Genomic DNA, 27596 nt, shown 5'->3' with positions numbered 1-27596 from the left:
AATAACAGAAATTCCATTTATCTTACTCTTTCCAGATGCTCAATGCATTTCCTGATAGAATCATTCTATAACCAAAGTAAAAGAAGGAATATGCTTAAAAATGTTTGAGAATTTAGAGTCAGATTTTGCTGTAAAATTCCTGGGAAAGGCACAAAGGTATCTGGGGCATCATCACATTTCCATTGAGTGCTGTGTAAGGGAATTTGTTAGAGGAGGATGTTGCTGATGATTGTTGTTGCCATCATTGTTGTTAATATTGGTTTTTTGGATCCCCAGTGGAAGAAGGAAGTTTATTAAAGCCACACTTTCACGTTTCTCTCTCAGTAACTGCTCAATATTCCACCTCAGCCAGTGTAGAATTGTGGAATCACAGAATGGTTTGGGTTGAAGGAGACCTCTAAGATAATTTCATTCCATGAGGAACACCTCCCACTGCCCCAGGTTGTTCCAAGCCCCATCCAACCTGGCCTTGGTTGAGCCACAACCCCTTCCAGCCACAGCCTCTTCCAGTTCCTCACCAAATGCCCAGAATTTTTCTTTTCTCCACTGCTGGAAAGCTAAAGGCCTGAATCTCAGAGCACCTGAATCAACCACATCTCTGAGAGACTTTGTGTCTTTCTGAGCCATCAGGATGCTTTCATTAGGTATTCATAATATTTAGATTATTCTTATATTTTTGAAAATTCTTTAGCTTGGAGAAAATGCTCTTGTCTCAGTGTTCACATTTATAGGTTTTTAATGCAGTATATTATGCTCCAGGGTTGAAAGAAAGCCAACAATATTTTTGTCAGTACCCAAATTGATTGAAATTGAAATGCTTTTACTCCACAAAGAAAAGCTTTCTCTTCTTTTGAGGAACTCGAAGTCTAGATGCTTTAAAGTGCTTATTTAAATTTGATATATTTTAGGTTCTTCATTGTGCTTCTCACAAAGAGTATCCTCGAAGGCTGATTTAATTCAGAGGAATCAGATATTTGAGGATGAGTAATTTGAAAAAGATGGATGGATATTTTTCACTTGATTTTTCATTTTTCAACTTATGTAATAATCACTCTGGACATGGCTGTTAAAAGTTGAGACACCAGCGTGTCTGACTTATTGAATGGTGACATCTTTAATAAAAATCATATTTTTTAAGCGGTGTTGCAGACAGAATTATGGCAAATTCTTGGTAGTAGAAGAGGCACAGAGAAAATCCATTCCAGCTTCACTTTCCCAAGGCACAGTGTCAGTGCAAGGCTGTCTGGGCTGCTAATTAGGAGCATTAATGTCAAAAGAGTGGCACAGCAAAGGCAGTGATGCTGCAGGGTTCACAGCTTGTCATTTATGTGTTTTAACACTTCTTACCTGCTCTCACCATCAATGGCTATTGGAGGAAAAAAGAAATAAAAAAAAAGACTTGGTGCTCCTTGTCTTGTTCCAAACTTGGCTTTTTACTCAGTGGAGGCAAAAAAGTATTCCCAAGTGACTTTCTGCTTGTCTTTGCAATAAAGTTGGTTTGTTTCCTGATAAATATATAATTTTACCTCTTTTTTTCTTTCTAAGTAGATAATAAATTAAACTAAGTCTGGGCATGCCAGTTTGGACATTACATTCAGAAACGTGACATATGGGTGTTATAGAAGAAAAATTAGTAATTTAAAGCAATCAAAATAATTCTTCCTTTATAATTAATTTTTGAAAAGAACGAAACCAAACCAACAAAACAAAAGAAAAAACAAACTCAAAAAAAGGGGAAAAAACAAACAAAACCCCACAAAAACCTAAAAAACGACCCAACATTTCAATGTGAAAAACAAAGATTGTTTTAAGCACTTTAAAATATATATTTTTAAAATACGTATATATGTTTTTTTTTAAAAAGTATATATATGGGGAAAATCTAAATATTAACTCAATACTGATTTATTTATGCATATATGAGGAAGTTTTCATTGCAGTAATGTCCAGACTAAGAAAAATTGACTATATAACGCAGTGGGAGCTAAGTTCTTTCCCTTAAAATAGTGAGAATTTGTCTATCTTTTTCATAATTGACAAGATACATATGGAGAGTTCAAGAAGTATTTCAAATTTTAATTACGTTTCATCCAAAATCATTCCCCACTTCACTCAGAAGTTTCTCAAAAACAGTCCAACAACTCCAGAATTCCACTGAGTAATTTGCTCAGAGCAGTTTTTACATTAAAACCAAGGAATGTTTATACTGAAGCTTTTAACAGGAAAAAGTTTGCTAATTTTTGTTTCTACATCTGGGAAAAATGAAATCTGTTAATATAACACTGATTTTAATAGATAGCACATAGGCAGAATCCTTGATTAAGGCAGTAACAGAATACAAGAATATGTCATGACTTTTGCCTCTCTTCTGCTGAAAATCTGAAGTCTTGTGCTAGTCTTGATTTGAAATGGAAATAAATGTAATAATTCATACAAGATATATGTTGGAAAATCAAAGTATAAGAAGAGAGCCATTCTATTTTTCTCTGATTTCCATAAACTATGGATTGGCCATAAGACATATATTTCTAGAACCCTTTGAAGATTTAGCCACCCTTATATGAAATTGTTATTTTCTCTAAAGGTCTAATAATGTCTGAGTGTTTAAAAGACATAGGAAAAGTTCACTTCCAGACACACTTTTGTTGTGCCCACAGTCTACATAATGTCATTAAGTAGAGCAGAATTTAACCTATATGCTGTCTTAACTATTCTTTATGAAGTCCCTAAGAGGAAATCCTAGTTTTTAGAAAGTAATAAAGGAAAGATTATCACATTTGGCAGAAATGCTCCAAGGAAACTGTTATTAATATAGGAAAAGCTCTCAGAACTATATAGAAGATTGCTCAGAATAAATATGTGTGTTTTCAAGGGAAAACATTCCTTTTTGGAGACTTCTGAAACCATGCAAATGAAAGAAAAAAAGATTAATTACTTTAAAGATGTGAGTGAACCAGACATCTGCACATTGTGGGGTTTAAATATGAATCCAGAAATAGGCATGAAATGAATTCAGGAACTTCTTGAGTACAAAAAGTTTTATCTATATTTTAAAAGTCCCCAATTCAACCAGAGCCTTTCCTCAGTGGTTTGCAGTGGGTGCAACTCGTGTGATGGATGGGGAAACATTCACAGCAGCTTCATGCAGAGCTGCTGCCGAACCATGGGGATAAAATGGGATTCACACAGCCCATTCTCTGCCAGATGAGGGGATTTCTCATGTAGAATTTAATTTGGTGGGGGAATGGACCTGGACAATGCTTTACAAACTTCTCTGGTAGGAAGGTGGATGTGTCCAACACAGGAACAGAGACAAACCCCAGAGCAGATCCATGGTGGCTCCAGCACACAGATGCCAAATGTGCTCAGTGCCCACAGGAATTGCTAAGGACAGTGATGGGCTGGTTTGGAGGGGAGTGTTCTCTGCATAGCAGGACTGAAGCACTGACAGATGATTCTTCAACTAATTAAAGTTGAAAAGTGGTGTTTATTACAGCACTGGGCACAAGCGGAACAATTTCCAAAGGCACGTGCAAAGAATCACAGGCTCTGTTTATCTAAAAATGTCTCACATATTCATATAATTCCCAAAACACCTAATACATAGTCATCACCTAATACATAGTCATCACCTAACCCCACCTATCCCTGTTTAGTATTAAAATGTATTTAAATGAGTCCAAAGTTCTTTCACACTTTTGCAGTCTTTCACTTCAAATGGGTGGGTGGGTTCTTAAATGGATGGGTGCTCTTCTGAGCTGAAAGTGACCTTTTATTTTTGTGTTGTTGGCAGGCTTTGACCCCTTGGCTATAGATCAAGTTTCAGGGCCCAGGTCCTCTTCTTTTTCACAATCAGATCCACATCCCATCCTGCTTCTTTAAACACAGTAAAGACAAATACATTATTTATATCTTAGCCTTAACCATTCCATCTACTAAGGATTAACTATCCCTTATTATTTCTTCTTGCTATACTCTTAACTGTTTCTATCCCCTCCTAAATGAATCTAGCTAAACTTTTAACTCTTTCAGTTTCTTTAAACCCTTGATTCAAGACGTCTCCCTGGCAGTCTGTTCTTCTGAAGAAAATTACTGTGAATTAATGTGTTGCTTGTTCTGGAAACCCTGTAATTAAAGTGATGAACCATGGAAAGAACTGCTTTACAATGCAGTTGGATTGAGCCTAAACAGTTGGAACGAGCCTAAACCTCTCCAATAGCCTGTGCTGGTGGGAGCTCCATGCCCTTCCCAAATCCTGCTGGGCAGGGAACTTGGATAAATAAGTGTTCAAACAGCTACCAATGCTGTTTGACACAAAGTTTATGGTGTGGTATTGCTTCTAGATGTCTCACTTTTCTTGGAATGCTGAGCTCAGCTTTAACTAATGCAAATGGTTATCCCTAATATGACCTTGAACAAATTATTCTTGGTTTCCATAAAAAAAAAAAGCAAACAACAAGTTGTTTGGTGCAATTTCTTGTGATATGTTACCAAAAACCTAAGGAAAGAACAGAGCAAACATTTTATAACTCCAAGTACTGTTATGTTAACAAATCCAATAACCTGTGTGTGATGTGCCTTTCACATATGTATCACTTTCATCTCAAAATAGGTACATTCACACAATAAGAAAAAACACACCCTCCCCCAACAGGCTGCTACATAACCTTGTTCCTTTTCAACCACTTTTCATCTACAGCAATCTTCTAGAGCTCTCCTTGAGGAATTTAATTACTAGTTTTATTTCTACAAATGTTTGAAATTGGATCCCTTTTGTACCTTTTGTTCCATTTAAAAGATATTTTCTGAAATGCTTCTGTTACACGGGAGCTTATCTGTAATTTTCAAAAGTCTCCCTGAATCAGTAAACCATAATTTTTTTCATTCCACAAATCCAACTTCAGAAAATGGTAAGCAGGCATGTTGAAAATGCTTTAATTATTACTGATTTCCAGATGTACAGAGTTATCTTCTGGCATTTTTAAAAGCATGTCCCATATTTTGGTTGGAAAACGGGAGGGAAAAAAATAGCGTTTTCTTCTTATTGTCTGAAATACATCAGTACTCACATATCTCTCAGTGCATCTGACATTGGCCTTCTCTGGAGTTTGGATATTGGGCTAAATGGAGCATTTCTTTATTCTGGCTCAGCAGATCTTGGTAATGGGACCTATCAGGAACAATATTCCCTTTGAATTAAAAGGGAAATGAGCAGTGGAAGGGCGGGAATGGGAGAGACAGAAGACAGCAGTGAACTGTGTAATGGGGTGGCTGAGGTGGGATACAGTTGGTGTTCCTGGTATTTCACTGAGTAAATCTTATTTAACTTACCTGCACTTTGAAGGACAAAAAATGAGCTTCCATGTCTGTTTTAAGTACAAGGCTCATAAGTCCTGATTTATCATCAAAAACTCAATGAATTCAATTTTTGTTCAATCAAGTTTACTTACTTTTCTCCAGTGCAGCATGGATGTGATGGAAGCAACTTTTTTTTTTTTTTTTTTTTTTTGGATTGTGGAAAGCAAGCCTAAAAATTCCCCAGCTGAAGGATTATAAACATACAGAAAACTAAAAGTTAAAAAAAAAAACAAACAACAACAGTTTCTCTGTGTAATGATATTTTATCAATCTGGCTTCTTTTATCATTACAGAATCTCAGCTTATGTTAGCACTATTTTGAAAGCACTGTAGTGTAATAAACATATTTAAGATTTTCAAATAAAAAATCTTTGATATTGATTATTGAAAACAGGATATATTTAACAGGATATATTTTTCTATTAATTGCAGTATTCTTTATTAAAGAATAACTAATTCTGTCCTGCACAGTGCTATCAATACAATACTGTCAATAAGAAGAGGAAGAAAAGAAATCTTAGTTACATAAAATTGGTAAAATTTTGTCCTTTATGCACTTCTCAATATTTTTGCTTAGTGTAATAGTAAGATGGTGCATGGGCAGATCAGCTGATTTTTAAGAAAAATGGAGGATTTATAAGGCATTTACAGAGGGTGGTTCCAGGATCCCACATGGAAAAGAACAGAGGGAGCAGCCTGTGTTAGGGTGCTGTGGAGCTGCCACAGAGTCCTGAGAAGGAAAACTTGGTTGTTAGTGAATGTCTCTATATTATCACAGAAAATTTACTTCAATGCTACTTCTTGTGGCAACTATCAGCAATCTGGCAGCATCTAGATACCCCAGAACTACAAGAAAAAAGTTTTTAAGTTAAAATGAGTGAAGATATTAGGTGGTTTTAGACATGCATATAATATTTTATTTATTTCTGTTAAGTATTTCTGGTCTGCTTTTAGTCCCCTTTAAATATAACCAAGAAACTCCTTTAAACTTTACAAATATGAAGTTTAAAGTATACCATCCCCAGGTTCTGGCAGACATCCTGGAACACCAAATCCAGAATCTGAGTGCCTTCAGAGCTGCCTTCCCCAGCAGCCTGGTACCACCAGTGCTCCAGCTGTGTCACAGGTGCACCATCACTCAGTGCTGCTGCTTCTGAGGAGACCATTAAAAAATCACAATGACAGACTTAGTAATATTTAACAGAGCTCAAAACAAATGTGCATCTTTCAAACCACTGTAGTTGCAATCAGATGTCTGTACTTAAAAGGGAAAAAATTCTCCCAACCCCTATTTGTGTATTGAGGATTGGATTCTTTGTTAGAAGCCCTGTAATAGATGTAAAGCAGCTGGAGCTCTTTAAGCGAGAGGAGCATCTGCTGGCAGAGCAGCCAGCAGTCACTTGGATTGGAACTGCACTCCTGAGCTTTTTTTATTTTTTTTTTTTTCTTTTTTCCTTTTTCTTTTTGGCAGATGTGCAGCAAATAGCAATGGACTGGATCACGGGGAATTTTTACTTTGTGGATCAAGTCAGCGACAGGATCTTTGTGTGCAGCCAGAACGGCTCAGTGTGTGTGACCCTCATCGAGCTGGACCTGAGCAACCCCAAGGCCATAGCTCTTGATCCAACAGCAGGGTAAGGCTCTTTCCTTGCACTAAGATTCATTTCACGTGAGTGTTTTAATAACTATTTTTCCTTTGCTGTACTGAGTTACTTGCATAGTTGCTATACTAAAGCAATAATGTGTAATGAACTTGGAGCAAATTAGTTACCTGTGTTAATTGCAATAATTATTGCAGCCTGTGCCTTGTGAATTCTCAAAATGGAATCCAAACTGAGAAAGCAATTTAATCCCTGCTTGTCCCAACATTTGCTTTTGTGTTTGCTTTTCTGTAAGTTGTGCCTCTAACTAAAGTATGTGGGGAAGGAGTTTCTGAAGGATTTTTTGATCTATCCCCTCATTTACAGGAATATTGGAAATGAGTGTACTGAGCTTATTTACACAAAAAAAGTGGAAGAATTTTACTATTCTTTAGAGGGTCAGCTCTAATGGTAAAATTACCATTTTCTGTTCCACAGATAACTACATTCAGTGCCAGTTGGGAATTAAATTGCTTAAAATACAGAGTATTAAATATCCTCCAATTTATAACATCCACCAGCTGGGAAAAGTTTTTAAGCAATAATGATGTAAAAGCATTACTAAATAGGAGTAGAAATAGGATCAAATTAATTTATAACTAAATTTTGGTAATGGTTTTGAGCAAGGATTTTACCTTGGTTTTATTAGTCAGTAAGTAGTTCAGACCAAAATCCCTGATGGAATATGTCCTAAACTGCCATAAGCCCCTTCTCAACAAATACAAAAATATTTACAGTAGAACAGCTTGTCATCCATATGTGGACTTTTGTCAGTCTTTATTTAAAGCCTGAACGAATATTAAGAAGCATTATCACAATGACTTCCATTCTGACAGGAACAGCTTGCATGTAAACTTTACAAAGAAGTTTGATAATGTGATCTTGAGTAGAGCTGTATTTCTCTCTGCAGCAGATGGTAAGCTTGACTTGATCTGACTGCAGAGTGGTTTAAAAAGAAAAATAAAAATTCATGTAGAAATTGATTTTCTGCAAGTTCTGATCTGAAAGAACTTGAAGCTTTCAAATTTGCTGACAGCAGCCTTTTTTTCTATGCCTTTACTTGTATATTCTTTGCTGGATTTACTGGATGAATCCAAAGCTTGTCATTAGCTAATCGTAACTGTCAGGGATGTAGGAATTGTGCCCAAGCCTTTGGTTTTGTGAGGAGGGACAGAAAAATGAGAGATTTCAATTGTTATCACTGGCTACAAACCATTGCTGCTCAGAGCCAGGTGAAGAGAGGCTGCTCTGGGGAGAGGGAAGGGCTGGCCTGGAGGAGAAAGGTCACAATGGTATTTTACACTGTTTCTTATTCTCATTAAGCAATCTCCATTTATTTTGTGCTGAAAACACAGCGTGGAAAATTTTATCCAAGTGCATGTTTTGTAGTTCAGCAGTTACTTCATTACTGGTTTTTTTTGGCATTTGTATTAGTTATCTGGTGTATGTTGTTCTGTTAATTGGATACCTAACATACATTTTAACTGCTAAACCCCAATTATATATTTATTATGTTAGTTTTTGACTGGGTTTTGATACAGAATGTAAACATATAATGAAAAAGCATTCAGGCTATTTAAAAAAAAATCTCCTGATCCTTTCTTTTGTCTTCTGTTTTCTGTCCTTTATTTCTTTTAAGCCTTTCATGCTGATTGCAGTTGCAGCTTATTTTGGTGTCAGAGTTTTAGGGTGCTACTGCTCTCTTCATAACTTAGTGGGTTTATTTTATTTAAAAAATTACAAAACCATCCATAGTGCAAGTTGAGCTCTGAATGTGTTGCTGTTTTTTTCAGAGGGGACCATTTCCAATTCTAAAAAATTCAGAGTGTGATCCCAAGCCTTTATGTCTGTGATAAACTTCCTGTAGTAGCACAGGGTCAAGCCCTGCTATTCTTGCATGTTCACATCTGCATGTTAAGAGTTCAGTTATGCCAGGAACCAGAAATTCTGATTTTATCCATGAAACAGCCAAGGCGTGGTGGAAAATTTGCTCATTCCAAATGGTTCCCCTCACTGCACTCAGGAATATCTTTCCTGAGTGTGGTTAATTTTACATCTGTGTGCCTGCAAGTTCTGTGTGATGCTTAGTGGTGATGGTTTGATATATTCTCCTGTGAGCTTACAATGGAACTTGAACTACTGAGCCTCTTTCATATCACACAGGGGGTGAAATAAGTTTTCATAAAAGTTTTATTCTCATAAAACTGAATTTGAAATTGAGAGAAAAAAAGATTTTTCTATTCATACAGCTCTTGAAGAGCCACGTTTGTTATGTTTCTTTTCCAAGCACGTTACTTTGGCAGCATTTCAGCACTTTATCATTCTGAACTGTGTTTGATGTTTTGGTTATTCCAGGCTAGATCTAATGCACAACCACCAGAAAAATACCTGTTTCCCTCAGTGAGATGGTAACTTACCCAGTTAGGGGTTTTGCAGGGCTGGTACTCATCTCTTTCATTAACTAATTATCAATTAAGGGTTGCACAGTGTAAGTGTCAGACCTGTGGTAAGGAGAGCATTCCCAGGGGCAGGGAATGTGCATCCACTGATCCCTGGGAGCACGTCAGAGCCCAGACACAGCAGTGAAACATGGACTGAAGGAAAAGGACAAGGAGAGTAGGAAATAAAGTGGCAATTGGTAACAGAGAGGGAGAATAAATTGTTTTACAATAATACATTATCTATCAAATGCCTTTGAACTAAGATGTTTGGCTCCATATGTCTGCAGTTGATAGCTTTGATAAATTTTAATACAGGACTTCTTTTCTTCAGTGGTCAAGGAACAGAAGCAATTACTTTTGCTGGTCCATGAAATTGGTGTAAAATTGATGATGGTGCTGCTGACTGTCAACATGAAACAAATACAAGCTGGGTTAGAATGGGTTTAGCTGGGATCCTCAGTTCAGGTCTGCTGTACTCATGGGGAATGGTTTTTCAGAGTGTTCCAGCCAGTATTCCATTGGAATATTCATGAGACTCTGATCACCAGGCATTGATGATGGGGAAGGTAACACATTTAAAACTCACAAGAGGATAGATAAGATTTCGGTTCTCTCTCAGCTCTGCCACAACCAGCTAAATGGCTCTACACAGATCATTTTATTTTTCTATGGCTGTGCATCTCTTTGTATTTAATAAGAAGCATGCAATATCTGTTGTTCAAGCCATGAGATAGTTGAATACATTCAGGAACATTAGGAATTAATATTGTGGAATGCTAACTGTGTGCATGTTCATATTTATTCGGTAAATATGTCTGCTTAATTGCCTCCAGTGTTCAAGGCAAATTGCTGCCTTGCACTGCACCACAATGGCCATGGAGAATGTGCTGCACCATTTTACAGAGCAAAAATGCCTTGGAGCAGGGGGATGTGCTGCAGATCCCTCCCTACACTTCAGTCCTGGTCATGCTGCTCAGACATCTGATATATATGGAATAATATATGGAATAATATAAATACCAGGGTGTTTTTAATTTTTCTGAATTCCCATTTTCTGATTTCTTTGGGAATGCTGGGAAAGGACAAGAAGAGCAGATGAGGCTGCAGCCTTGGGGCTACTCCTGGTTCCAGAAGTGTGCAGCTTGTACCAATGGCTGTGATGCTTTTTTGGGATGCCAGCCACAACTTTCTACTTTATTTCCCAGGCTTATGGAAAAGGATGAACTTCAGGGAGGTGAGGTTTGAAATGTGGAGGGTATTGATGCAGCATCCACTGACAAAACTGTTCAGGCATAAGGAGGTGTGTGATTGGAGGTTACGCAGGGTGACATTGCAAAGAGGATGTGCAGAGCAAGGCTGGAGCTTGGAAGGATGTGTGGAGCAGAGTGAGGAGTAAGGAAATTGTTTAGACACCTCGTACATGACTCTTCATAGAATCATGACAGAATTCCAGAACAGTTTGGGTTGGAAAGGACCTTAAAACTCAGCCTGTTCTACCCTCTGTCATGGCAGGGACACCATTTCCTATTAAATCCAGAGGACAAGTGTTCCAGTCAACCACAGCCATACATGTAGTAAATGTGCCTCCAAACCAGCTTCAAGACTACTCTAATTTACAGTGGTAGAAGTAGGGATGAGGAAAAGCCAGTAAAAAAACCTGACTGGCTTGAGGATTATGTAAGCAAAAATAGCTCTGATTTATTGCCACAAAATAAGCAATTACAGCCTGGAGGCCTGGCTATAACGTCCCAGGACAACGATGATAGATGGATTGTACTGCCTTCATACAACATCCCAGGTTGCTTCAAGCCCTGTCCAAGCTGGCCTTGGACACTTACAGGGATGGGGCAGCCACAGCTTCTCTGAGCACCTGTGCCAGGCCTCACCTCCTCACAGGAACAAATCTCTTCCCCATATCCCATCTAACCCTGCCCTGCTTCAGTGTGAAGCCATTCCCTGTGTCCTGTCCCTCCATTCCTTGTCCCCAGTCCCTCTCCAGCTCTCCTGGAGCCCCTTTAGGCTCTGGAAGGGGCTCTGAGGTCTCTCCAAACCCTTCCCATTTCTCCTGTGAGCACCCCCAGCTCTCCCAGCCTGGCTCCAGCCCTGGGAGATCTCTGTGGTCTCCAGGAGTTTCTCAGCAGCTCCAGGTCCTTCCTGTGCTGAGGACGCCAGGGATGGAGGCAGCTCTGCAGGTGGGGCCTCACCTTGACCTGTCCCCTCTGCCTGTGATCAGGCAGGACCTGGGTGGGTTTCTGGGCTGCCAGGGCACACTGCAGATCACTAAAAGAGATGCTGGATTGATGGGGAGGAGAGGAGGAGAGGGAAGAGAAGAACCAGAGGTGATGAACAATTGAGTCATTGCTGGAGTCATTCAGACTTGTGACTGCCATTTAAAAGTTGTATTAGGAACAAAGGGGAGAAAAGACTTCTAAAGAGATTTGTAAAAGGAGCAAGCTCGCATTTTAATACTGCAACAGTGTGTGTCATGTAAATATTTGAATAAATCTTTTAATCGGCTTTTCTTTCTGCTGTGGTGTAGAAACACAAAAAAACCCACAGGCTCCACTTATTTCTTCCACACAGCGTTTGTGAATGCATTCAAGAGAAGATTGTGTTATGATGATTGAATAATAACAACAGTTATTAATGTGTTATGGTAGATGTACCATTTCTTGGTAATGTTAGTGAGTCGGGAAAAAACAAACAAATGCACAACAGCAAAAAAAACCCAAATACTCTGTTGCATTTTAAGTCTGTATTAGCAATCAATTGATACCTCTGGGATTAACAAAGGGGAATGAGGGAAACAAGTGAAGAATTAACAGCTGAAGTTGTCTACTTCATCATCTCAGAAATTTATTCCAAGGAAAAAATATTAAAATATTATTCTGTGAACCTCCTCACTGATTCTGAAGATGCTAAGCACAGATTTCTTCTGTGGCTCAAATCAAAGCCACAGTATGAAAATAATAATGATAATTAAAAATACACAATGTCATTGTGTAAAACACAATAGGGGAATTTGCCTCAGTCTAAAATTTCAGAAGACAGCAGGAAGCAAGGGGGGATAAGAAGATATTTTGAAATTCAGCCGTCTGTATAAAACCAGAGTTGAACAGCAGCTTTAAGATACCATATTTGAGGGATCTGGAAGAAGAATCATAAGAAATGTTTAGTTCTGCCCTTTTTTTCTTTTTTAAAAATGTTTTTATTGTTTTAGATTTACTTTTCAATTTATGCTACCTCTGAAATCTGGTAGAGGTAAGAGGAGGAAACTGGGGCTTGGCCATGACCCTGTTGTGATCAGGGTGTTCAGATGCTGTTGCAAATGTTTATTCTCAAGCTGTGTGTGACCATCCTTGTGGGATGTTTGCTTTTCTTGGTTAGATCAAAATGCAATGCAAGGTCCACCGAGCACTTTTCACTAAAAATCAAAGGAAATGGAAAAATTTACACATCATTGAATGAAAAGTTTTCTTTATTAGAGAGCCATGGTCAGGAGATGTGCCTGGGGTCTGGAAAAGCCATCCTAGAGAATGGAAAACAGATCTTAGTGAGTCAAAGAGATTGAAGGTATAAATAGAAAGAGTTTTGGGCTGACAGCTCAACCTGTTTGCCATCATGGGTAGACATGTAAGGCAGCGAGATCTGTCCTGCTTGATGGGATTTTGGACAGAAGATGGGTGAGGTCTCTGATGGGACAGAACCCAAGGCCAGCCCTGAAATCCTGCATTAATAAATCCCCAACAGCCAGCGAAGAGCAAATCAGCTGGTGAGGGGTGGAGAGAGGCCTTTGTGAAACAAATTTATTGACAGTCATTTTGTTTTTCTTCTCTTTCTGTACCTTTGTGTTTCCAAAAAAAAAAAAAAAAAAAAAAATCAAACCATAAATGCAATTTATATTAGGCAAAATTAACTGAGTTTGCATCCAGCTCATGTTTGCCTGGAGGTATCAGTGAGGAGCTGAAAGATTTGCAGGGAGGAAGAATAGAAATTCAAAAAGGAAGGGAGGTCAGACATACATTTTTTCCTTCATTGTTATTTAGACAGGAGAGTAGTTCAGGGTAAAAATAAAACATCTGCACTTATTGTCTGCTGCCTGTTTTATTCTCTTTTTACTCTCTTACCTTTGAGCTTTCATAGCAGCCATTGGGCTTAGGAGAGACTCTGAGTCTTAAAACTTTGTTTTTTTTTTTTTTCCCTATCAGATTAGTCACCATTTTCTGCTGATCAAAGAGGATATTTATAATCATTACAGCTCACTTTTAAACAGCCAAATCATTAGTGGTTTAATAACAAGCCATTATTAAAAGAGCTCAGCTCCTTTTCTTGTCACAAAGGTTTTCAAAGAGCTGTAAGATACATATAAGACTCACTCACATCAAAAAACTTTTAAAAACGGCCTGAAAAAGAATCTTAAAAAAAATATTTAAAAAACCCCAACAAAACAAACAAACAAAAAAACCCTCTAACCAAAAAACACTAAGAATTTTGTAATAACTAATCATAATATGAAAGTTTTCATTAAGAATTCATATTCTGTTGCTCATCCTCCCCCTCCACAACTTCTTTCAGGCTGTGAATAGTTGGAGAAGGTGTAATAGAGGAGCCAAAATAAGATGAGAGAAGAAAGGATACTTAATCAGACCAAAAAAAAAAAAAAACCACCCCAAAACCACACTTTTTAAAATTATTTCCACTTCTTTTTTTTATCCCTTTAACTCAAATGCTTGCTAGAAAATTACGAAAAAAAAGTTTTTTTGTCTGATCTCAGGTTTTACAAAACTGTTTCCAGTTCCTTGCTATTCCATCTTTTCATTCTTGTAAGTAAACTGAGACAGAAAACTCTTTCACCTTTGCATTTCCCCCTGGATCTTTTCTCCCTTGAAACTTCAATTCCAGTACAGGTCTGCTCACTGGGAAACCTTGTGGCTGCTGCTCTTGGTAAGAAAAAGGAGATATTGTCACGTGCTGAAGACATGTTTATGTTGTAGAGAGGTTCTGATATGAATTAGAGCATGAGTAGAAGAGCAGAATAACATGTTCATTTCTGAGTCTCCTTCACAAAAAAACTCAAAACACCCCCAAGTTCTAATTCATACTAGGGTAATTCCAAGAAAAGAAGAGCATTTTAAGCAGAAGCTTAATTAGTGAAGAACTGGTCTCATTCCCAAAATAAGGTGATACAGCAATTCTGCATTCATGTGCAAACAGAAGATAGGAGAAATTATGGTTCTTTTTAACAGCAAACAAACAAATAACTAAAATTTGATTTATGAACATGTAAAGATATGAGCTTGTATGAAAAAGTCAGCTAATTCAGTGGAAAAGGACTCAGGGTTGCTGACAAAACTATAGGAATTAAAATACCAAGCATCTGACCTAACTACATTAAAAAGAAACTCATTCACAATGTCAGGTTATTGGTCTGGATTGAAGTGACAATTATAATCAAAACAACAAAACAGAATAGGCTTGAACAGGTTTGGTACATGCATGTTCTCAAGTAATGATGTGTGTTCTGTTGTGCATACCTTTTCATTAATCAAACATTGCTGAAAATAAAGATGGATGAGTATAATTAATAACCACTCTTCTTATATACCCTGAAGGTGGGCTGTATTTGGTGCCCAATCCAAGCTGCATTCAGAGAATAAAAAAAAAGTACTGATAGCAGTGACAAAGGATGTATTTTTTGATAATAATCCTTTGTGAAAGAGCTGGCAGAGTGAACATTGGCAATGTTATTAGAATAGTTCAGAACTGATGTTCTGAGACTTGGTGTTATAACAATACTGCCTGGAGAATGAAAAGCTAACTAGAGTAACACTGGTGAAGCATGAACTGAAGTGAGCCTTTTTTCTTATGCAGCATGTGCCCTGTAATGGATTTCATATATTGCTGCTAAGAGGAACAACATTTGAGTAGTGTCAGCAACTATGAAAAGAAATCAGTGGGAATGCAATACAAAAACATTTGTGGAATTACAAGACAGCTGTGGTTCGTAAAAAGAAAAATTTAAAAAAACCTGAAAATTAGCTTGTAAGTCAGTAAAAGTTTTCTTCATTTATCTCAAGTTTGGTGCAGAGGAGCACAAAGTCAGTGTGGTGCCTCTCTCAGAGGATCAGGTTCTCCTGGAGAGCTGAGCTGTCAAATCACAATATTTTCATCACCCAAACCAGCTCTGCCCTCTGCTTTGGGGCCCTGAACATCCGAAGTGGCTCAGCAAACCAGGCTGGGCACACGAGCAGCACAAATAAAACTCTGAGCTGCATTTGCACGGCCTGGGGGCACCCACAGCTGATCCAACACATCCTCCCAGCCAGCTTCACACCTCCCTGAGGATTGGAGCCCTCACTCTGCTGCCTCTCCTCACACCCCTCACCCTCAGCCCTTCACTAATTAAGCTTCTAATTAAGCTTCTGCTCAAAATGCTTTTCTTTTACTGAAATTACCATAGACCTATGAATTAGATTTTTTTTTTTTTTTTTTTAAGGAGACCCAGAAATGGACATGTCATTTTCCCTGGAATAGAAGTCTTCAAGTTTGGTGTGGTTTTTTTGTTTGGTTGGGTTTTTTTTTGTTTTTTGGTGTTTTTTTTTTTTTTTTTTTTTTTTTTTTTTGGTTTTTTTTTGTGGGTTTTTTTTTTTTTTTTTTTTGGTTTATTTTGTGTTTTTTGTCATAACTAAGATATCCAGTCAAAAGCTACATGATTTTAGCAGTGATTTTCTTCCAGTTGAAAGCAATTAAGCCAGAGGCAATTGAGGCCACTTTGTTTCTGAATGAGAATATAAATGGGAGTTTAAGGCTCCATAATGCATGATGCATGGACATAATGTTCATGTCCATTTGAATTCTCCTTTCATTTTTTTTTATTTTTTTTATTTTATTACCTGATTGTCTTATTATCTAACCAGCTTCTGTAAGGTCATTTACGTTGAAGGCAGGCTCTGATATGAGTTAGAGCAAGAACAGAATTGAAAATATAGCTGCTAAGGACCCTTTTTTTTTTTTCAGATGTACTTGCATTAGTCTAGACCTAAAAGTTTCCATAGATAGTGATAGAGCTTTTTTTCCTCTAAAATGGACAAAATTAAAACAGGAAAGAAAGCTTATGTTTATGAGACAGATAATAATACACAGATAGTATATTATTGTGTTATAAAGTTTTCCAAATCTGTTCTCCTAGTGCAGTCCACATATTTCTTGTGGTTTTTAACTGAGTCTTAGCATTGCAGTAGTGCAGAGTTGTACAAACCATGAATTTTCTAATAAGTTCTTGCCATGCCATTCTTTCCTTTCTTCCCACAAGATAAATAACTGCCTGTGCAGATGCCATGTTTGAAGCATAAAACCACTAAATCATGGAATATTCTGAGTTGGAAGGGACCCAAAAGGATCATTGAGTCCATTTCTCTTACTCTGCATTAAGCAGAACCACCCAGAGTAACAGAAATGATGAATACAGTCAATTCAGTTAATTCATCAGCAGTGTGATGATATCATCTTGATGGAGCTGTTGTTTTCTCAGGGCTGATTACATGGATGGCTATTTTTTAATATATATAGATTTTCCAATTTTATTTTTTTTTCCTGAGGTTTCTTGCGTGTCAGTGGCCTTGTTTCTATTCTCAGTAGGGTGAACATGCCTTGCTGAGCTCAGCTGCAACATGACCCCTTTGGGTGGAAAATAGAGAAAAGCTGGAGGAAATCTGCAGATATTAATAGGAAATAAAAAAATATAAAAACCTCATGGCCTGTGTAAAACTTGCAGGAACTGTGGTAACCTATTCTAGAAGAGAAAATCCATACTATTCCTATAGAAGACTGGAAGAATTGCTAGGTAGATTTTAATTCTTATAAAAAAAGAACAGGAAAATTATTTTTAATTAGCAGATATTGGTAAATAGAGGAAAAACTTAAGTCTGAGACAACCTTAGCATTTAACTGATGTAGAAGCCCTTCTGTCACTAGGACACTTGGGACTGTCTGTCTGGAAGGGATTCAAGGTTCAGCCTTGAATTTCACATCAGGATGTATGTGTGTGCAGGTCTGGAAGCTTATAATGTCAAAGAATGGTGTGCTAGAGGAATAAATGTCAATAATTCTATTTACTAACGTTTCCGTGCTGCTATTTAAAACTATGGCTGAATCATTACCAAAGTAACCCTTTGTTTTTTTTCTCCACTTGGAGGAATTTGAGAGATTGTAAGGAAAATGGGTCAAAACATAAATTCTAGGAAGTTTTGTTTTCTTCTTATAGAGGATTTGCTGCAAATGAAACTGCAAATTGGGTTTTAAGGGGAGTTTGATACCAAAAATTTATCCTGGAACACATGCAGAAGTTCCTATCCTGCTTTTTAGGAATTGCCTTGATTTGAGTGGTTAAATTGTAAGTTTAATTGTTTGGTTTTGTGCTCATAAAGCAGCATGAGCAGCTTTCTCACCTGGTGGTTAAGGAGGCAAATTGCTGCCTTGGGTAGAAGGTTGTGGCCCCTGGGGATGAGGAGCAGATTTCTGGGTCTGGATTGAAGGCACTTGAGATGGTAGTTCATGTTCAGACTCAGCTGTTTATTATTTCTTATCAGTAAAACAGTCTCACTGCAGTGAGTTCTGCAGCTTTTCATCAGAAGGCACAAGATGGCCAACAATTTCTTGTTCCAAGGTCTTTTAAGGTTAAACTATCCAATTAAGAGCTGATACCTGGATTATTTTCCCTTTTAACCCAATAACTGATCCCACAGAGCTGCAATGGGGACTTTTCTGCCCAATTACAAAATGCCACCCAAACACAAGAAGAAGAAATAAGAAGAAGCATGAAGAAGAAACCCAGGATGACACCCTGTGCCCTCCATCTTGCTTCCATCAACATACTAAAAATCCCAAAAACCTCAATTTCTCACCAAGTGATGCACCAACACTACTCTCTATTTATAACATAATCTATTTCACACTTTTGTGGCTTCTGGTCTGTCTTAGGTCTGGGAAACTTTCTCCATGAATGAGGGTCAAAGTCAGTGCTGCCCTGGGGGTCAGGGCACCCTGGAGCAGACACAGAAATATTCCCTGTGCCCTGGGTTTCCACATTTTGCTGTGTTTGCTCAGTCACAGAGCTGTTAAATAAACTGTCCAGAGTTATCAATTGAAACACAACTGTGTCAGCCTGCAGTGGAAAGAGAATCAATTTCTGCTTCACCATCCTGAAAACTCCAGCAAAAATCCTCAAAATGTGGGAGCATTGGCTCTGTCTTGATGCTGAAATGAATATGCTCTGTGCTAGAAACTTCCAAACCTTTTGAAGTTTGCTCACTCCCAGTTAGCTTGGGTTATTTGGTTCATTTTCACACACAAACACCTTCCTGTGCACACAAAAAACTTGGTCCAAATTTTCAGTTGGCCTCAGTCTTTGTGTTTCCAAGGAACAGAATTTAGGAGTTTGGGCAGTGTCCAGGCTGGCACTTGAAAAACTTGTTTACTTTGAATCAATGGGTAATTAGCTCACTGAGGAGGCAAACCTTTAGCACAGGGAAATCTAGGAAAAGGCCATCGAGTTAAAAAATAATCTCATTGACTCTGCTTCAGTTTTGTTTAGATCATTTTTATTCATTAGGATTTGACAGCAAATCGACAAACCCCAAACCAAAATACTCAGGGATCTTTATTCAACAGATATTAAATGAAAATATCCTACTAATAGGAGGGTGTTTGAACCTCACTGCCTTTTTTACACGCTGAGAAAGCGCTGCTTGCATTCTGAGAGCTTTGTGAGTTTTACAAACACAGGGTTTTGCTGACAGGCTTCTCCAGAGCCAGGGCTTGCACAGCACCACCTCTTGGCTGCTCTCCTCCAGCAGAACAGAAATGCGCTGCACTTTCTGCTGGCACAGCTCCTGGGGCTGAGCAGAAGGAGAGGAGAAAAAGCAAACTGCATTCCCAACAGGGCTTACACTGCCTTCAACACAAAATCAGACCTCTAACCAAAATATTTAAATTGGAACAGAACTCGGTTGACTACACCAAGCCAAGCTCTTGTTTGGATTCCTGAGTGTCTGACATGGTTTACTGATGTGAAAACATTGCATCTTCTGAAAGTTCAAGGATTTATTTGTTTGTTTGTTTTTATGCATGAATCCCTTTGTTAAATTACTGTTCTGTTCTTGTCATGTAGACTTTCCTGAAAGCAGCAATACTTTAGCAGATCACAGTACTTTGGTGTATGCAGCTGTCACTTCAGAAAACTCGATATCTATTCTAACATTTTCAAAAGTGAAATCTTAATATTGGAATTTGCACGCGTGCTTAAACTTTCAATATGCTGGCAGCTTTATTTTGAAAGGTTTGAATGCCCACAGGTCTTACCCAATTCAGGGAACAGCTGAGACTGCTGAAGTGAGTCCGCTTACATAATACACGTTGTTCCTGTGCATGATTTCTGAGACTTTAGGAGAGGATTCCTGTCTTTTGTGGGTGAATTATTTTAGCCTGATGTTCTACAAGGCACTACTGCATATGTGTTTTTAGTATAATTATACATATATATAAAAATAATACTTGATGAGCCACCTGTGTCCTCAGGCAGAAGTTTTGGCTGTGATTTGGGATGAGGTTTTTGAAAATAACAGTCTCAGTGTCACAGTCAGAATAAGGCTCTGCAGCATCAAACTTAAGCTGAGCAGTCATAATTACTGGGTAGGCTTGAAATTGTGGTTTAAATTCTGTGTGAGGTTCACTTCATTTAAGCTTGGGAGGATTTTGTGAAGAAGAATTCATTAATGTCTGGGAAGCAGCGGGAGACAGAGGTGTGAACACTGGTAAGTGCCTGTTTGGAAATGAGCAGCTTTGCATTCTGAGCAGGAGCTGAACAAAATGCATCTCTGTGCAAGGGTGTGAGGCAGCACTTATGTAAGGGAGCAGCAGTCACTCCTCAGAGCATGAGGAGGGTGTTGTGAAATAACAACCAGTGGATGTAATCAGAGAATTCTGATAGCTCATATAATGGGAGAATTTAAGGTAACACAGGAATTGTAATGCTTGCTAGCATTTGAGTGTTTGGATTTGCACTTGTAACATTTTTATGTGCATTTTTATTTGTGTTTTGTTCTTACTTATCTCACAGCCTGGAGATAAGTTACATTGATCCACACCTGCCCTACCTTGTCCACTTTGTATGGAAAAGGAGTAGAGATTAGAGAAAGAGGTTAAGAGGTTGCTTATTTTATCACATTCTTGGAAGGCAGAATAAATGAGCCTGTGACATTCTACAAGCAGCTTTTGTCCAAATTTCATAATCCATAACATTCAGAGAGGAGATTGCATGAACTATACATCTTTGCCTCTGTCAATTTAAGATTATTGTCTCTAATTATCCTGTGAGCTGGCATAGAGAACAGTTTATTTGCCTCTTCTTGCAGTGAATTTTTAGCTACTTCAGGAAAACTAGCAGATACTTTTAATCTAGACTAAGAAAACTCACTTCTTGCAACTTAACTTTTTATATATTCCCCACCACTAATACATTCTTCATCCAAACTTCTAATTTTTTACTTGCTACACTCTATATAGTCTCTGTTTGGTCTCCATTTTCCTGGAAAGCTGGTGGAACTAGGAAAGTTTGTTTCCTGTTGTAAACACTTTGAGTATAATGCTTGCTATTTATCTGGAGGTTTTTCCTTGGCACTGTGATAAACTCACGTGGGTCTAGATTCTGGTCAGGTATTACCTTGGTAAAAGGGATTTAATGATTTGGATTTTCCTCTTCTTGCTACATGTTTTTCTGCTCCTGTTCTTTCTGCGCCTTTCCAGCTGTCACTGCCTCACCTTTTAGATGCTTTCCTGAAGTGCTCTTGCAGATGCAGGTTCTCCCTGTCTTGTATCTGCGTAGATGAGTCACTAATCATTATAAAGAGGGATTAAAAAAGGGGGATTGTGGTATTTTTGGGGTCCCCCGATGAAGGGAGGAAATGATGAATCTGACTCCATGTTCTTAGAAGGATAATTTATTATTATATTATATTATATTATATTATATTATATTATATTATATTATATTATATTATATTATATTATATTATATTATATATTACTATACTATATTAAAACTATGTTAAAGAATAGAGAAAATATACATACAGAAGGTTTAACAAGAAACTAATGAAAAACTCGTGAGTCTCTCCAGAGCCTCGACACAGCTGGCTGTGAATGGTCATTAAGTCAAAACAATTCACATGAAACCAATCAAACAATGACCAGTTGGTAAACAATCTCCAAACCACATTCCAAAGCAGCAAAACACAGGAGAAGCAAATCAGAAAATTATTGTTTTCATTTTTCTCTGAGGTTCCTTGGATTCCCAGGAGAAGAAATCCTGGCGAAGGGATTTTTCAGAAAATATCATGGTGACAGGGGATTTTGCACAGGGGATTTTGACAGGGGATTTTGCACAGGGGAAGCCATGGGGATGGTTCTGTTGAAATCACACTATACAGACAGCTTTTCCTATACATCCTACTCACCTGCATCCTATTTCAGCTGGAACAGTGGGATGTCCCATTCCCTTCCCCACATTCCTTGCCACCCCTCACTTTTTGGTGCTGTTCAAAGCAAGACGTGTTCTTTATTCTGTGGCACATTGTTCATTATTCGAACAGATAGCTTCCTGATGCCCAGCAGAACTTCAGTAAAAGGATTTCTACTGAGTTTCCACTTCCATTCTTTAAATGTGACCCTGGGAGGTACGGGGGGACACAGCTGCCAGTGTGGGAGTGGGAATTCCTGTCTGCCATCACCTCAGTGCTGCACGACCTACAGGAGGCTGAAGTTGGCAGCAGCTGCCTCTCAGCACAAGAAGGTGTGAGCAGGTTTCTGACCCTTCTGTAAAAAGGGAAGAAAAAAAAACAAAAAAAAAAAAAAACACATACAGGACAAGATTGTCGTAGCAGAAGTACAGATGCTGAGAGATGGAATGCAAAAGCTTTCTGACAAGAGATTTATTACTGTAAATACTCACACACAGACCACAGGGCTGCATGAGGATATTCATGTCTTTCATCTCATGTACTCCTTAGAGATATGGCTGTGTATGATCTGCTTCCCTCTCGCCAGTTAATAACAGGAAATATTACTTTACTAAACCCCATTAGTAATTTTCAGAAACATCAGCCTCAGAAATAAATCCATTTATTCCATAGCTTGTTAATCAAGTCTCTATTCATCTTTCCATACAAGCCATAAAGTTCTGCAGTGAATATGTAATTGTAATTAACATCATGGACCAGTTACAGGGTGTGAATTAAACCTTTTATTTCCCAAATGGGGACATCTGAGACTACTCAGCCTTTGTGGCTTCCAGTCAGTGCTCTGGAACAGGGAGGTGAGGATAAATATCTAGTTAAGGAGCTAAGTAGTAGTGTGAAAAATAGATGGATAAAGAGACTTGAAGAAAAGGTGGGAATTAAGAGGACAAAAAAAAAAAAAAAAGAAAAGTAGAATGGGTCTTCTTATAGTTTGGTCACAGATATAAAGAAGGAATATTAAAAAAATTCAATATTTGTAAAAGAATCCTTGTGCAAGTGGGACAATGTCAGTCTTTAGCATTATTGTACAAGTGTTCAACGCTCTTGAGAAACTGCTCCACCTATTATTAGTGTTTAAACTGGAATATTAATATTTGGATTGGAATATTTACTGTAACCAGTGATGGGACAGTGGTTTTGTGGGAGAACCTCAGAGAGCCTGTTCATCTTTCTCTCGTAGCAAGTGCATGTTCTTGAAAACTGAACTTTGCCTCCTGCATGAAACAGGATCTCACCATGCAAAAACCAGCAGGATGCAAAAAGAGATCTCCGTGCAAAAACCAACAGGATCTCACCAAGAATTTAAAGAAGGGCTGATGAGCAGCGAGGGCTCTGTGCCTGCTGCCAGTGCAGCTCTCCCCAGGCAGGGCCCTGGGTGCCTCCTGTGCCCTGTGGCACTTTCTGGCCTCTGCCAGATGGTGCTGTGGCCTTCTGTTGCTGAATGTTTTGGGGTATTTTATTGCCCAACAACCAATGAGCTATATCACCTTAAAGGCATCAGCATTAGTAGATGAAGGCAGCAGGTGATGCTGCAGATGAAATTTTAATATTTTAATGTAGAGTTTTGCTTGCATTCCAGGATAGCAAGAATGCAATTAAAAATAGCAACAGCAAAGTGATCACGTCCTTCCTGCAGGCAAGCTCCAATCATCTCTCACAATGTCCTGCTCTCAAATATTCTTTTCTTCATTTCTGTGTGAACTGTTCTCAGTTATATCACTTCAAATAAGGAGTGGATGTATGTTGTGGTGTTCGGTTTAAGATGTATTAGTTAGCCTTAACACACTCAGGAGGGTTGGGAAGTCACAGCTGAAGGTCCCACAGCTGCATTGAGGTCACTGATATCAGGGCAGGCATCTCCACAGCCATGGAGACTGTGGAAGTGTCTTGTGGGCAGAGCTGAATTTGTCCATGTCTCACACCTCAGTGAGCAGCCAGCAGCTTGCCGCACTTCTGTCCGACCTTTAGGCTCCTGCAAAGTAAACTCTGAGTTCAGAAATCCAGGTGCCATTAGCACCAGCAAGGACAAACTAAGATTTCAGTCAGCTGGCAGTTTCCTTTCTTTGTCATTATAGAAATACAACACTGATTTGTGTATCAACACTTCTTTTCCTTTTGCCTCAGTGGTTCCAACCTCCACTTGTTAAAAATTTGCACACAAACAAGTTTGGGCATTTCATTCAAGGAAAAGTGGTTGTAGGATTGACTGCAATGCATAATAAGCTAGAGAAAGCAAACCAGAGGAACAGCTGCTGCCAAAAGATCTCCAGAAAATTCTGCTTTCAGCCCCTGCAACTCATTGAAAAAGTTGCAGAAAAAAAGTTCCTGGATTTTATTGTTCCAAGCAGCCCAAACTTGTATTTGTAAACAAATAGAACATGGATTATCCTCTAATATATTAAATGGCAAATGTTATATTGCAGAAAGATAAGGATTGAACTGCAAACCTATTTGCTTACAATACAAAAGATTGTCCACCTCAGCAGCTGTTCAACATCTGCCCCTGAAGGTAATGAGATAAACACAGGACAAACAACATGTAAATATCTGGCAATTAATTCACCTGGAGCCATGTGGAGGGACACAAAGCTGCAATGCAGTTCCTGGGGCTGGCCCACAGGATAAATGACAGTATAACACTCCAAAAATAAATATGAGCTACAATCACAGCAATTTTGCCTGAGTCAGTGCCTGATCTGTGGGGTTTGTGATGGCTGAACTGGCTTGTTACCAGCCAGCCTTGGAAATTTTTGGATTGCATTTGTAAAAGCTGAATGGGAAATGTAGTCTCATACATAGGCTATTGTACCAAGCATAGATGAGATTTTTGGGAGAGCTGCCTCAGAGGTGCAGTTTTCCACTGGGAGAAAAAGAATTGCACCTACAAATAAACCCTTAGAGGTATTAGCTAAAGCATCCTTTATAGAAACACCTCCCTTCCTGCTCTATTTGTATTTTCATTTTAATAATTACCAGGCCTAGAATAGCACACAGTTTGATTGCAGTTTGTGTAACTCCTTTCTATTTATCACTCTCACATTCAAATGCACCTTTAATGCTCAGCTGAATAAATACAATGCAGATTACTGCTTGATGTATTAAATGCCAAACACTATCTTGCCAAAAGCCAAATATCTATTTATGTTTTGGCTTGCCTCCATATTCACACACACTGGGGCTTAATGATGAGTTTTTTATTCTACCATGATATTTCTCTGCATTGGTGTTCCAGGGGAAAAGAGGCCATAAAAAAAGATGTGAACTTCACAGTTACAGAGCCTTCTCTATGATCAGGTTTAAATGGATGGGTTTGAATGTCTTGAGGCTATTGCTTCTCTCTTCAATTTCAAATCACATTGGAAAGCTGTAGAAGGGAAAGTACAATTTAGTGCTTAAAATGAGTATGGACAGACGTTGGAAAGACAATATGAAATGCCAGCTTGTAGAAAGGGCAGTAAAAATAATCAGAGGTCAGACAAGCAGATACAATTCAAAGTGCAAAATGAGCAAATTGGGTGAGAGGGGACGAAGGTATGGGAAGAGTGGACAAACTTATTTGGGGAAAAAATGAGAAGAGAAAAAGGAAAGAAGGAACAAAGCTAAGAAAGCTTCTGCATAAAGAACATCATTAGGTTGTTGCAGGCAGGCAGAGGGATTAGAAAAGAGAAAAGCTGTGATCCTGCCCATTGCTGTAAATTCCTGCAATGTGTGGATGGTTCCCAGGGCACAGGTTTGGTTTTGATTTACAGGTGTTAAGGTGAGCTGGCCTCAGTTTGAACCCTGGCTGTCTGCTCTGGAGGAGCCTCTCCAGGATGGCCACTCTGCCCCTCCCCACGTGAGCACAATTCCATTTCTTTGTGCTTCTTTACTTGGTTTCACTCGTTACCAGCAAAGAACCGCTGTAAAATCAGATAATGAAGTCTTACAGACCTCTTAGAATAAAAAATATGACAGCTAATAATAACCAGGGGCACCTGAGCTGTATTTTCTCCTCAGCATGTGGTGGGTTTGAGTGCTCATATTAGGTTTGCCATGGATGAGAAAGATAATTTAGCCATTTTCTATCTGCTGAAGGAGAAATAGTGGAGATAGAAGAGCTATGACAGCAGCTTTCCTATGTTTATGAAGTTGTAGGCTCTGTCTTACTGTCAGGTAAGTAATTATGTGCAGTTACAAAGTGTGCATGCATTAAATAATTCTAGGTAACATTTTCAGTTTTCCAAGCAGCTCAAAAGCAGCTCTGATCCTATTTAAATGACATTTTTACTCAATGTCTTCCTACATACAGTCACACAGACAGATTATATGTTCCTAAATGTGCACCTATCTGAACATCCAAAGGAAAATGAAAGGAATATATTTTTGTGGTGGGAAAATAACTGCTCTAGTGCTGTGACACAAATCTCCATTTGTTAACTGTCTATGGCTGAATTACATTTTAATTTGAGCAACCTGCTTTTGTTTAGGTAAAGAGAAAATAGGAGCCATGAATGGGCCACTTCACATAGAGCAGAATTACACAAATTGTAGAAGGTTTGATTTTCCCTTACTCTTGGATGGGACCCAATTTTTTCTTGACGAGACAATCTCTACCATTTCACATCTGGTGTCCTGCTGGTGCTTCATTTTGCTGTTGTGACACTGCAAAGAAATAGAGCTCCTAATTTGCAGTTTGAAATCCACAGGTGTTGATAGGAAGCTTTTGCCACTGCAGCGTAGTATGGATTTCTGCAAATAGTAAGAAAACCCTGAGATGAAGATTGCAGAATCTTACTTTTCTAAGCAGAGTTCTTACAGGTTTTGGGGATGATACTGTTTTTCAGCATTAGGAGTAATGACTGTCACTGTCAGTGCCAAACCTCTGGGGAAAGATGCTTTGATTTGGGCTGGGAGGGACTGGGGAGGAAAGAAATTGTACTTAACTCTTCCCAGTCACTGCTTGTTTGACACCAAAATGAGTAAAATGAGAGCTGCTCCAGCCCTTTTTACACCAACACACCTGACATCAGCACCATCCTGGAAGAGATATTTTCAGGGAAGGTGCACACAGGGAAGTGCCAGCCCCTGTGAATTCTGGAGGAGAAGGGAAGGTGAATTGGCTCTCAAGGTGCTCAGCAGCCCCTTTAGCTGGGGTAGTGCTGACACTCAGTCCAGCCCTAATGGCAATTTATGTGCAGTGCTGAGCTCAGCCTTGTGGTTTCCATATTGTTTTACCTCTCTGTGAATGTAAATTTTCACAGAACTCACAGAATGACCAGGTTGGAAGAGACCTTCAGGATCGTAGAGTCCAACCCAGCCCCAGCAGCTCAGCTGATCCCTGGCACCCAGTGCCACATCCAGGCTTTGTTAAACACACCCAGGGATGGGGACTGCACCACCTCCCTGGGCAGCCATTCCAGAACTTTATCACTCTTTCCATAAAAAGCTTTTTCCTAATATCCAGGAATTTTCTTTGACACAGCTTGAGACTGTGTCATCTGATCTGTGTCCACATTCAAATATGATCATTTAAACCCAGTACCACTCAGGCTCTGAACAGGCTCACATTGAGGATGCTGAGCTCACCCTCAAGCTTTGGGGGATGT

At 38.7% G+C, this 27596-nt stretch overlaps 1 protein-coding gene across 1 annotated transcript in view; it reads left to right on the top strand.

Annotated features, from left to right (window-relative positions):
* Window positions 1–27596, top strand: part of LRP1B (LDL receptor related protein 1B) — a 375345-nt gene that overhangs the window by 98182 nt on the left and 249567 nt on the right. Inside the window, exon 5 of the mRNA XM_059476167.1 lies at window positions 6830–6992. Coding sequence (XP_059332150.1) covers window positions 6830–6992 — 163 coding nt within the window. The remainder of the gene's footprint in view (window positions 1–6829; window positions 6993–27596) is intronic.

This window comes from Ammospiza nelsoni, chromosome 7 (assembly GCF_027579445.1).
Source record: "Ammospiza nelsoni isolate bAmmNel1 chromosome 7, bAmmNel1.pri, whole genome shotgun sequence".
Taxonomy (NCBI): domain Eukaryota; kingdom Metazoa; phylum Chordata; class Aves; order Passeriformes; family Passerellidae; genus Ammospiza; species Ammospiza nelsoni.
The sequence above is the reverse complement of the archived record's forward strand: the minus strand, read 5'-3'. Positions and strand labels throughout refer to the sequence as shown.